Here is a 12369-nt window from a genome sequence, read left to right as displayed (position 1 = left end):
GTGTGCCAATTATCGGGGTATCACACTGCTCAGCCTCCCTGGGAAAGTCTATGCAAAGGTGCTGGAAAGGAGACTCCGACCGATAGTTGAACCTCAGATTGAGGAGGAACAATGTGGATTCCGTCCCGGCCATGGAACAATGGATCAGCTTTTCACCCTCTCACAGATTGTTGAGGGGGCATGGGAGTTTGCTAACCCAGTCTACATGTGTTTTGTGGACTTGAAGAAGGCTTATGACCGTGTTCCTTGAGATATCTTGTGGGAGGTCCTCCGGGAGTATGGGGTGCCGGGACTACTACTCCGGGCCATCCAATCTCTATACTTCCGGAGTGAGAGCTGTGTCCGTATACTCGGCATTAAGTCAGGCTCTTTCAGTGTTAGCGTTGTACTCCGCCAGGGTTGTGCTCTGTCTCCACTCTTGTTCGTGATATTCATGGACAGAGTGTCAGGGCGTAGCCGGGGTCAGGAGGGTATTATGTGTGGAGGCCGGAGGGTGGCGTCTCTGCTATTTGCAAATGATGTTGTTCTTTTGGCGGAATCACATGGATGCCTCCAGCGCATGAGCTGTGGGTAATGACCGAAAGAACGAGAACACGAATACAAGCGGCAGAAATGAGCTTTCTTCATCGGGTGGCGGGCTACACGCTATGCGATAGAGTGAGGAGCTTGGTCATCCGGAAGGAGCTCAGAGTAGAGCCGCTACTCCTCCGCATTGAGAGGAGCCAGCTGAGGTGGTTCGGGCATCTGATCCAGATGCCCCCTGTACGCCTCCCGGTGGGGGTGTTCCAGGCACGGCCTACCGGGACAAGACCCCAGGGTCGCCCTAGGACCCGCTGGAAGGATTACGTCTCCAAGTTGGCCTGGGAGCGGCTTGGGGTCCCCGGGAATGAGCTGGAGGAAGTTACGGGGGACAGGGTCATCTGGGATTCTCTGCTCTCCCAACTGCTACCGCGACCCTGTCTGGACTAGCGGTCAACGATGATGGACTTTGTCTGACCTGTCACCTAGGACCAGTTTGCCATGGGAGACCCTACCAGGAGCTTTTGCTCCAGACAACATAGCTCCTAGGATCATTCAAGCACGCAAACCCCTCCACCACAATAAGGTGGAGATCCATGGAAATAATATTTTCTTATTATTTTTTAAAATTTTTATTTTTATACTGAAAATGCCGAAATAACTGAGTGTCTCTGGTCCCGAATGAACAAGCTGTTTCAATATTATGTTGTTATGTAATTTAAATTAAGTAATTTTTAACTGGCTAGATGTTATGTATAAATTTGACACACTAAAAGCCCCCGCCCCCGCTGTCTACGTCATCTGCTCCTCTGTGATAGGTTGCAGGGCTGAGATCTTTTCAATGGCCGCTGCTCCTCTGTTCAGAAAGAAGTCAAGGATACTGTTCGCATTACTGAAAACTAGTCATACAGCGAGGAAATCAAGGTATCTTATTTTACCGCAGAGCATTTTATAGCGGGATTATTAAAGCGACAGGATTGCAGTTCAGTCAGGTTAAACGCTAATGGAGGCGCTGTGAGCTTAAAATCTTACTGCCAACGGGAGACACAATCACAAGATCCTCTACACCGAGCGCCTATGCGCTTTTCTGTATGTCTCTCGAAGGTGTGTCGGTCAAAGGTCAAATAAACAACTTAACGGTTCTTTTCGTTTGTCCTCTCTGACTCCTCCTCCTGAAAACTGGAACGCCTGCGCAGCGCGCGGAGGGCAGCGTTAGCCTGTAGCTCGCAGCCTGCGCTGCCACTGAGAGGGAAGCAGAAGTGTTTCGGCCGCTTTTACACAAACCAGAACTTCAGCAAAGGTAAGCAGAAAATCATAGTGGCGTCCAGCAAGGGCGCTAACAGTTATGGAGCTTTGTTCTCTTTCTTCTACTGTTTATTTTACTTATGTAAGTATCTTGGTGCTCTGACTTTCTGTTACAAAAGTTTTTTGTAAACAAAGGCTTTTTTTCTTTTTAACTCTTCTTGGAATATCGCTTTCCGCCCGATGACCCCTGGATGTGTGTGTGTGTTGGAATATCTGTCCCCACATCACCGGTCAGGACCTATCTCTACCATGGTGAAGAAAGTGCTGGTTGATGTGGACTGTGGAGTAGACGATGCCCAGGCCATTATGATGGCTTTGGCTGCCCCTGACGTCCAGATCCTCGGCATCACCTGTGTTCATGGCAACACGTGTGTAGAAAACGTGTGCAAAAACGTCTTGCGCGTCCTGAAAGTCTGTGGCCGGCTGGAGGTACGGCAGGCAGTTATTTTCAGCCACAGCAGTTCAAAATAGAGCAGCGCTCATGGCAGTGAAGTAGAACCACGGAGTAGCTTCCTTGGCTTTGACAGTCAAGTCCAATCCAAATACCAAGACACCTGGGGCTGGATTCATAAAAGTTTTCTTAAGAAAGATTTGGTGCGTCTCATTTCAGGATGCCAAACAGTGCTTTGTTTTAATCATTTCAGCATAGTGTGCAGTGTAGGTTTTAGCAGGCTGAGACACATTCACTGTTAATATGGAACATTTATACACACAAATAGTGATAAATTAATGGATTCCTGAAAGTGCGTCTGAGCCTAAAACAATGTTTTTTCATTTAAAAAAAATCAAAAAGCAGCTCATAGTGTATATATAAAGAAAAGCTGAGGGAAAGACGTCTCAAATTTAACTGAGCGCTGTGCTGAGATCTAGCAGAAGAGAAAAATCTGATAATAGTGATTCTGATCAAGTGGCTGGTTGCCTTTAGTAATTGACTCACAAGACCTGAATTTAAGTCAAAATTTCTGGTTTATGTTCTCTTGTGCTCTCTTGCCAGTGGCATGTTTTGATGTATGCTCCAGATTCCTGTGTTCAAAGGGGTATCAAAACCACTTCTGGGGAACGTACTGGACGCTGGACACTTTCATGGAGCGGATGGGCTTGGTGATGCTCCAGACCCTGACGCACCTGGCCTGGAACTAGTTCAAGAGGAGGGAGCAGTGTCAGCCATTATCCGCATAGTCAGTGAGCATCCTGGAGAGGTTAGGTACATTTTGTGGTCGGAGCATAATTAGTGTTTTTTTTTTTCTGTATGCTTCTATACAAACTTCTAGTTTGAAAAGCTTTTCAATGGAGGGTTTAAGAAAGCTGTTGGTTCTTTCAGGTGTCTTTAGTGGCTACAGCTCCACTGACAAACTTGGCAGTGGCAGTAAAATTGGACCCTACCTTACCACAGAAGCTCAAAGGCCTGTACATCATGGGAGGCAACACAGACTGTGGGTACACTACCTGTTCCTTTGTTGTTACATCATTATCTTTGGTTAACACAAGTGCTATGTGTTTAGCTTGGTTTTGAATGTAAAGAATGCCTGTATAAACTGAGTATTATGACTGATGCTTGGTTTTGAATGAATGACTGTCTAAACCTGTCTCTAGCTAGAGGTAACACTACCATTTGCGGAGAATTCAACTTTGCAGCAGACCCTGAAGCAGCGTATATTGTGCTGAACGACTACCTGTGCCCCACTTACATTGCCAGTTGGGAGTTCACATGTCACAATAAACTAACCTGGGTAAAGTTCACATTTTCTCATCATAATATACATGTATCCTTTGTGTGGCCAGCAGACCTCACTGGAAATTATTTGGAATTTGAACCATGAAATCAGGTTTTTCAGAAGAAAAAAAATTAACACATCTCCATTAAACTATAAGCATAAGCAGAAGAAATTATCATAATATTGATGTTAACTTAATAAAAATGTATCAACAATGTGAATTACTTGGTTGCAACAGTTCACTGCACTTATGTCCCAGCTTACTGCAACACAGATCCTGTTTTGGAGGAGCACAGTGCTGCAAAACTTTCCTTTTATCCCACATACTCAAGTCAAGAAGAGCAAAATTAATGAGTTTAGCATGAAAAACACATTTTGCAGTGCTGGGACCCTCCAAGATCAATGAGCACCTCTGATTCATCTGATATTGTAGAACTGTCAAGCAGTGATTCTGACTGTAGCAGAGAACATTAATGTTTTACACTCCCTTTACAGGAGTTCTGTGACTACTGGCTGGCTCAAGATACACATAAAGCTCAGTTCATGAAGAGGATCTTCCAACATAGCATTGACTCCTGCTACAGTGAGAGAATTGAAAAAGAGCTGGTGGCAGGAAATGGATTCATTTCCTGTGATTCTTATGCCATGGCAGCAGCCATTGATGACAAGTTTATCATTGAGAGCGACCATAAGGCTGTCACTGTGGAACTCGCAGGTGTACATTCCCGAGCAATGATGATTGTAGATCACCTGGAGATGCTCCCGAAATCTCATAAAGCTTACATCTTGAAGAAAGTGGACTTAGAAAGGTTTAAGGAGCTTATGATGAATGCCTTGAAGTAACTTTATAATGACAAGATTCCACAGTGTGACTGTGACTGAATCCCTTCAACAAATCAAATCTGTTTAGAAAAGAGAAATGTGCGTTTTGTAGTACTCCTTTGTAACTTGCAAGTGGGTTTTTTTTTTTTCCTCTCAATGTAATTATTTTGCAAAATCTTTTAATTAACACATCTTTAAATAAAGCTATGCTAAAAGTTGTGTTATTTTAAAAAACATTATTTTTACAAATTACAATGTCATAAAAATGACCTAAAAATATAAGCCTGCTTATGAGTAGTGGGAATGACATTTGCTAATCGTGCTGGCAGCACTTGGTGGCTTGGGTAAAATTTGTTGTTCTGCTGTGGTTGGCCAAAACATGAATGTTACTTTCTACTTTGGGGCTAGAAAGTGTCTACTGCAGACTTTCCTGGAGAACTTGTGATATGCAGGCCCAGCAGTACAGCACAGTTTTGTGTTTTCCCTGCTGATTCAGATTCAGACAATAATTATGTAACAATATAAAACAAAACAGTGAGTGTGCAGAACAGCTGGGCCTCTCTGCCCAGTAAATGTAGGTTTTACAGTGCAATCAGTAGCAAATATGATATTCAGAAAACTGCTTGCTCTCCAACAACATTGCAACTCTAACTGTGGTAAGCTAATGATTGGTAGGAGTATTAGTAGCATTGGTAATGGCTCTCTTTTTAATAACTAACTGTTTGAATCGTGATAATTACAGCCCTTTCTGATGTCCTCACAGTACAAATAGCCCATGTCAAATTTTAATATAGTAACCATTGTCTCATTACCATAGTCCATGTTTTAAAGCACTGTACACATTTAATTTACAATAGTATATTTAATGTTGACAAAAGCATAACAATTATTAGATGAAGTCCATGACAAAAGCATGTTGAGCAAGTTTGTTATTTACAACTTAGGAGAACATCCTCATAGTTCAAATCCATGTACTGGCACCAAATAAAATTATATGACAGGATCCAATTAGTAGCCTTTTCTGCCTCTGAATCGAGATCTTGTGTCCAGCTACAAAAAGAAACGCACAGTCAACTTATATTGATCAACAACATGAACTTTCCACACACATCTATAATGTTGCCTTCATTACTTAAATCAACAAGGCGTGATAGACACTGCAAGTAGATGACAACACTGCACTTTCAGATTAGACTACTTAACCTACCATTGATCTTTTGCATTCAAAGAAAGTAACTTGCAAGTGTTTGCAGTGACCCTCCTTCAGACACTCGCTGGGCTTCTTGCCTTCCTGAAATCAAGCATAAATAAAAGGTCGCTAGTCCTTGGCAGCACGAATACAGTCACAATAATTTAATACAAAAATAACACCACACCTGGCTCAACTAACTAACCCAGCTCATTATAAATAGTGTATCACAGAAGAGAAGATTAATCAGGGAGCGGTGTGAAGCGACACGGAGTGACAGACTGGGAGTTATTTAACTGAAACACATCAGGGCACCACAGTACGACCTGGGAACAGCATTAACATGCCCGTTACGATGACTTCAGGCTTCAGAATCAGCCGTCAATGGGCTAAATCACTACACAAATGAATAAATCTATAACAATTACATTTAAAAGACAGTGGCTCGTTTGAAGTGGATGGAAACGGGCCATTATTTGCGTTCACCGAATGCTCTCAGTTCAGAAAGTTACCTTCACTACGCAGTCGTGCTGCAGCAGACAGGCTTTGAAATCTTCTTTGATTCCAGCACAAGCGCGACCGTCCTCCTCTTTCTCTTCGTAGTATTTGGGCATTGTGTTCAATCTGCACTGGACCGAGTATAACTCGCTGACAGGACCGAGTCGACAGCAGAATCACCGACCACTAAAGCGGGTACGCCAAGTGACATGACTAGCGTCACACCGCGGCTCTGAAAGAGGCCATGTTTTCTGAGCAGTGCATTCTGGGAGTTTCCGTAGCAAGGCTCTCAGTCGCGCGCGCAAAATGATCGATGACCACAAGATGGCCCTGCATCACCGGTCATCCTTCAGCGTAGCGGCTGCGTTAAGGCTTTACCCTGAACCGGGTTAAGCCTGTTAAACGCCAGAGGGCGCCAGCGAACGAGTCCTCAATGAATGGAGATGAACGAAGCTAAACGGCTAAAAATAAAGTTAAAAAGCAAAAATAGATTCTAAGCACTAATCCAAGACCTTCTCTTCATTTTAGGACGTGGAAGAGAGTCTTTCACTAAAAAGCCGAGAAAATGTATCTGTATTTGTAGGTTTTTTCTACAGAAAACGGGTTAGAGGCAGTAGGACCCTGGCGTTACTGCTACTGAGTGCTGGTGGGCGGGCATTTACCTACTTGTACTGAGAGCTGATTGGCTGGTCTTACTGCTATTGGGTGCTGATTGGCTGTCTTTCCTGCTCCTGAGTGCTGATTGGCTGGCAAGTAGAGCCGCTCACTGGCTGAGTGATGCCTTTTGTGCTAACACGTCATGAACGTACATGAGGCGCCGTTATGAAGCGACTGCAGCTGCTAAGACACACAATTAGTAATAAAATTAAAGAAGTGTCACATAATCTTATACATAAAATGTACCCAGCTAAAAATGACTTTAGAAAATGTAAACATCACACTGAAACGACCTGTTCATTCTGTAGCAACTGAAGACAGACGTGAACTTATTGGGGCATTTTGTCAGTATATAAAAACTATTTAGCAAAACCTGTGCCTTTATTGTTCATAATGTTGAAGTATTGTTTATTATGGATTCATGTATTACTTAGTCTTTTGGAAAATCACTGAGGTAAATGTATACATGATACATTTATACTTTTAATGGCTTAGTTGTGAATTCTCAGGTGAAAGGGCATTTTGGTTGCCAAGGAGATGGAAGATTATATTGAATTAATCTAGCCCTCTTTAAAACAAAAAAAGCTATTAAAACACTGTTCAAGCATGTATATACTTCAGGATTTTGTGTAGTTATGTATATCCACCTTGCACATTTACTCATGTATGTGTTTACTGTTTTATGTAGACTGCTTATATGCATCTGATGTTGTGCACAATGTTTTGCTTCAACAACAAAAATAATTTAAAAATCAAGCAGCTTTCAGAAGTGCTCTAAAATATAAAATGCTTTACGCTGTTCAGGGTATGAATGTATTCTTCCATATAAAAATAATTTTCAAACTGATTTTGCTCAAATGCTCCATACCCATTTTGGACTCACTCGGGAGCGCCCTCTAGCGTTTAACAAACCCAGAACACATTAATGAGCAGCAATATTCCTCTGCAAATTCTCTGGTTTACCTTATAATCTTTGCCTTCAACATCAGCAGATGATAAATTGTGGTGACTGTAATGAAACCGGTCATCAGGTACAACGTCAAGTTCTGCCCAATTCTCCGCTGTTAGCTCTATCAGTTTGGACCATCAGTGCGCATTTTGTCGCATGAGGTATTTTTCAGCCAAGATGTGAAGTGAGTGGAACGTCAGTGTGGAATCGAGTTGACTAAATTGTCAGATGCTAGAAATCGAGGAATCGATTCGGTGTCTTGCCTGAAGGTCCCGCTCATAATAAATTCACACTGGCACTGTTACGATCTACATATAAAACAATGTTAGCTAGCTAGCTAAATGCTGCTGTCTGAACTGTGTTTTGTCCAAATGGCCACCCCCATCCAACAATTCAAAGTAGCTATAATGCAAGCTAGCAAGCGTTTTATAAAGAGCAGTACTTCAGCCAGCCAAAAAGCACTTTCTTAGTAGTCACGTAAATGTTTTTCAATCCAGTTCATTTGTGAGGCATCTGAGTAGCGTTGGTAACCAAGTGTGTATTTCAGCCGATGGAACCGCTCAATACCTGCCGAATCAAAAAAGTTACAAAACAGTCATAGATCTGGTTGCACGTGTGAATTTAGAGTGTCCAGTCTAAAATGTGTCTGAAATGTCTGTGACATGAGTAAAACAAACTGATTCATGTTAAGACGGACAGAAAACTGAAAACGGCAAACCATGAATGTCAAATTTGATTTATTTCTGTACTCTCCATTCAAATCAATGTCAGCTGGAAACAGATGCACAGATGAAGGCACATGAAAGGCTGGGATGCACTAGACAGGGGGAATCTTACTATGGGGAGGAGGGGGTTTAAAAAGACTAAAGGGCAGATAGTTCAGAAAGAAATGGTCAGCTTTCTGAAGATTTAAGCCTCATCCTCTTCTGTCATGATGCATAATTCAGGCATTATGGAGGATAAAAATAGTATGAACTCTAACCTCTGCTAGCCAGTTGGATTTCATACCATGTCTCCGCTAGTCCAGTTTGTTCATAGCAGAATTCATGTCAAAAATGGAAACAAAATGATCAGCCATTCTCAGAGTATGCCAATACAGGTAGCAATACAGGTGCTCGTTTGAAGATCTGAGTGTTGTTCTGAATTCAAAATCAGAATCTTTAAGAACATGTAAACATATATCTTGACATTTATTCAACAAACATTTCTAGATTTCCCCTGTTCAAATTCATCCCCTCATAGATGATATGTAATTGAAAGTGATATGCACAGAATGTCTTTCTCTGCTTGACATGCTAAATGTGCATACAGTAAATGGTCATATAATGGCATGATTTTGCAAGGTCAACTCACATTTCTAGGAACCTTCTAAAAGATATATACAATCAAATGAGATGAGTGCACTTGGGAAATATGTACAGTAGTTACCCAGCCTCCTTCTCAGCCAGTTACACTGACAAACCTGAAAGTCAAAAACCATAGAATTCAAACAGACCAAAAATTTCTAAAGATATTCTAATTAAAATGGCACAAAATTGTGCTGCTACTCACTTCACTACAGTCACTCAGTGCTCACACACACACACAACAGTAGATTAATTCATTTTTCACTGTGAAGTACCAAAAGTCATTTATCAGCTATTCAGAATTCTATGGTTTTTGCATTATGTCCTGTCCATAGCCAGCCTAATATAATAAATTTAAAGGCAGGTCACACCCAGAGCCAGCTATTGTACAGCACTGAACACAGTAAGGAGACATCAAATAGCAATGATACAGGAGTATTTGACAGACAACATGCCAGTGGACTGTTCAAAATGGACAATGAAAATGTATTTCAATAGCCAGTTCTTGGAGCAAACAGACACATGTATTCCTTTGACCTGTTGGGCCGTAAGGGGAATTCCACAGATTTTTCAAAATGTCTGCATAATTAAATCATTAAGATGTAATTAAAGGAATTCAGAGTAGTTTGATGAGAAATGCACCATCCTAGAGAAACTTAAGAGTCCCAGATGTTTAAGTGGCAGTGAAAGGAACCAGATCTCTAAAGTGTTTAATGATTCTGAAAGTACTTTTAAAAAAACATTCATGGAGCGATTTATGCAGGGTGTTGTAAAGCAAAGTAGTCTCAAAAGACGTGTTGGTTCACGGGTACTTGTGTTGTAGACATCACAATCTCTGCTTCCTATCAGCACCACTGAGTCAGTATGTTTCTCTACAACAAACTACTCTAAGTGACTGTTTACATCAACAATTGAATTTTGCAGAATTTTTGAAAAATCTTTGGAATTCCCCTTTAGGAAAAACATAGCATGCTCTGAACAGGAACTTGTCAACCAAATTAAAAAGAAGTTTAGTTAGCAGTTTCCAATCTCAATCTGGATTTTCACCAGTCTCCACAGTTTAACTGCCCCTGATTCAACACAGCCTTTCATCTTCAAGCGGAATCAAGCTGTTAAAGCCAGAAACAGCTCATCTATGGCCAAGTTAAAAGCTGAACAGTGGGTTACCAGTACTGGGGCTGGGAACTACACTCTTAAAAATGTGGTTCTTTAATGGTTCTTTAGTAAAGAAAATGGTTCTATATAGAACCTTGAACACTCACTCAAAGAACACCTTTTGGTACTCTTTTCAAAAAAGTTCTATATAGAACCATCTACAGCACATTCTCCATCAATCTGATGACCCTTTGATGATGCAAAGAACCCTTTTATCATGGAAAGAGATTTTGCGAGTTCGTGGTTCTATATAGAATGATTTTCTTTTTTAAAGAGCCCTTGAAGAACCATCTTTTCAAGTGTGCTGCTTATAGATTCAGTCTTTAGGAATCCTCAGCTCATCTAGGTCATTGTTATAGTTCACAACAAACCTGGGCCATGTAACCAGCATATTATAGCCATGGATTATCTGGTTGAGGTTTGATGGTGAGCAAAAAAAGTGGTCTGAATATGAATCCTTAAAGACTGCCCTGGAAACTTCTTATATAAGTTAGTCCTGTGTGACACAGGGGCTTTGACACGTAGAGGCAGTCCCTTTCCAGTCCCCTAGGGGATACTGGACATTAAGGCACAAATGTGGGGGACCTGCACCCATTGGAACTATACACACACACACACACACACACACACACACACACACACACACACACACACACACACACACACACACACACACACACACACACAAAAAAAAAAAACTTGAACCAGATTCTTTAAGCCACAATCACTAAAAAGCAAGTATTTACTCCAAATATTTATCAAATCAAATATTTACTTCTCCTGCACTTTTTTACTTTTCACAGCATAAAAAATAAAAAATTCTCTCTTGTACAAATTAAAGATTTATTTCAAATAAGTTAAATTCACCTTCATAGATCGTCTAAATAATAATAGTAATATATACGTATATCCCTTCGGTTGAAAGGCCATGGTTGATTGGTTTACGTCAAAAGACACTGAAGGGAAGAAAGGCCTTTCCTGTTATAGAAGGAGGGTTCTGCAGTACGGTTTCTATTCTTTAGAAAGTTGTTTCAAGAAATATTTTGGCAAAGTAGTCTTTACAACAAACTGTTTCATGGACATAAATAAGTTTAAACAGCGTGCCATGCCCTGGCACTTAAACGTGAGAGGTGAAAAACAAGACCAACCGAAGTAACTTTTTCTTTAACACAAAATATTTCAAATGATTTCTCTTCTGATAACTTTGTGTAAAGTATAAAGCACTTATTTGACCCACGGTCAAAGTCATTTATAGTCCATAATGATACAGTACTCATAACATTCTCGTTCGGTAAGGGCCGTCACCTTCTCTCCAGCATTAGCACACAATCCTGATGTCAAACCTTCGTGATGGCACTGATTGCAAATCCTCAAGGCATTAAATTCAGTTTCCTTGTTCCTTCTGAAAACCTTTTCTTATACAGTAGTATTCACATTGACAGACAGAAGACAAAAAGATGACCTAACAAAATGAAATCCTCAAAGGGAAAAGAACAGAGTGGACAGTAACAAAAGAGAACATGCGAGCGAGAAACAGGAGGGAGAAAAGGAGGCAACGAAAAAGAGAAAGAAAAAGGGATGAAGAGTTTGTAAAAACCAGCAATCCTTAGAGTGACACTGTGATTGGTAGCGTCCATGCGCTGTGATGGTGTCACTGTTATTTTGGAATGCTGCAAGAGCTTATACAGCACAGCTGGGCCTTGTGGGACCACCACCAGTGCAGGTTTACACACCTTTATCCAGCAACTCTCTTTATGTGGATCTGAGAGGAGACATAAGAGCACAAAATGCAGGCATCAGGAGCATGTTTTGCAGTATTTCTTAAATGCATGATGAATCTACATAAAATCTACATGCTAATATGTTGTCACTGTCAGGACAAGACCTCACATTTTGCTTTCAAAGTTGTGTGAAAATTTTACAATGAATGTACAGACAGAAATGCTCTATGAGGATGTTATATTAACTTCCATAAGTTAAAATGTTTTTTCCTTATAATGAAAAGCAACCATTTCAAAGATATGGGGTTTTCAGGCAGCCTAAGAATGATCTGTCCATGCACAAATACATGTTCCACACTATTCATAATAAAACCATACATATGTTTTTCATTAATCAGATGTATGTTTGTTTTTTTTTGACTGCCAAAATTTACTAAATCAGCTAAAGCTTCCACAATAAGCTCAAATTGATCAAACTTAACAGGGAACTCAA

The 12369-nt window shown here is 40.9% G+C and overlaps 3 protein-coding genes across 4 annotated transcripts in view; 1 reads left to right on the top strand and 2 right to left on the bottom strand.

The window, feature by feature from the left end:
- Nucleotides 1-1319: 1319 nt before the first annotated feature.
- Nucleotides 1320-4580, top strand: si:dkey-4e7.3 (uncharacterized protein LOC402865 homolog). 2 transcript variants are annotated; one of them, XM_017704656.2, is made up of 7 exons: nucleotides 1320-1443; nucleotides 1716-1819; nucleotides 2060-2253; nucleotides 2844-3023; nucleotides 3146-3257; nucleotides 3418-3554; nucleotides 4035-4580. In XM_017704656.2, exons 1-7 carry the CDS (start codon nucleotides 1361-1363, stop codon nucleotides 4380-4382), a joined length of 1158 nt encoding a protein of 385 aa, XP_017560145.1. In that variant the 5' UTR covers nucleotides 1320-1360; the 3' UTR covers nucleotides 4383-4580. The 2 variants fall into 2 exon arrangements, with proteins under 2 accessions (XP_017560145.1, XP_017560146.1); XM_017704657.2 differs by having other exon boundaries at nucleotides 1321-1443; nucleotides 2008-2253; nucleotides 4035-4382.
- Nucleotides 4581-5203: 623 nt separating this feature from the next.
- On the bottom strand, nucleotides 5204-6608 carry LOC108431472 (cytochrome c oxidase assembly factor 5). Its single transcript, XM_017704658.2, has 3 exons — nucleotides 6063-6608; nucleotides 5569-5652; nucleotides 5204-5411 (listed from the first exon to the last, which is right to left on the bottom strand). Exons 1-3 carry the CDS (start codon nucleotides 6162-6164, stop codon nucleotides 5370-5372), a joined length of 228 nt encoding a protein of 75 aa, XP_017560147.1. The 5' UTR covers nucleotides 6165-6608; the 3' UTR covers nucleotides 5204-5369.
- Nucleotides 6609-8374: 1766 nt separating this feature from the next.
- Nucleotides 8375-12369, bottom strand: part of mgat4a (alpha-1,3-mannosyl-glycoprotein 4-beta-N-acetylglucosaminyltransferase A) — a 45214-nt gene continuing 41219 nt past the window's right edge. The window contains exon 16 of the mRNA XM_017704655.2: nucleotides 8375-11917. Coding sequence (XP_017560144.1) covers nucleotides 11891-11917 — 27 coding nt within the window. The 3' untranslated portion in view covers nucleotides 8375-11890. The remainder of the gene's footprint in view (nucleotides 11918-12369) is intronic.

Source organism: Pygocentrus nattereri, chromosome 6 (assembly GCF_015220715.1).
Source record: "Pygocentrus nattereri isolate fPygNat1 chromosome 6, fPygNat1.pri, whole genome shotgun sequence".
NCBI classification, from domain to species: Eukaryota; Metazoa; Chordata; class Actinopteri; order Characiformes; family Serrasalmidae; genus Pygocentrus; species Pygocentrus nattereri.
Note: the sequence above shows the minus strand (reverse complement) of the source record. Positions and strands in the feature narration are given on the sequence as shown.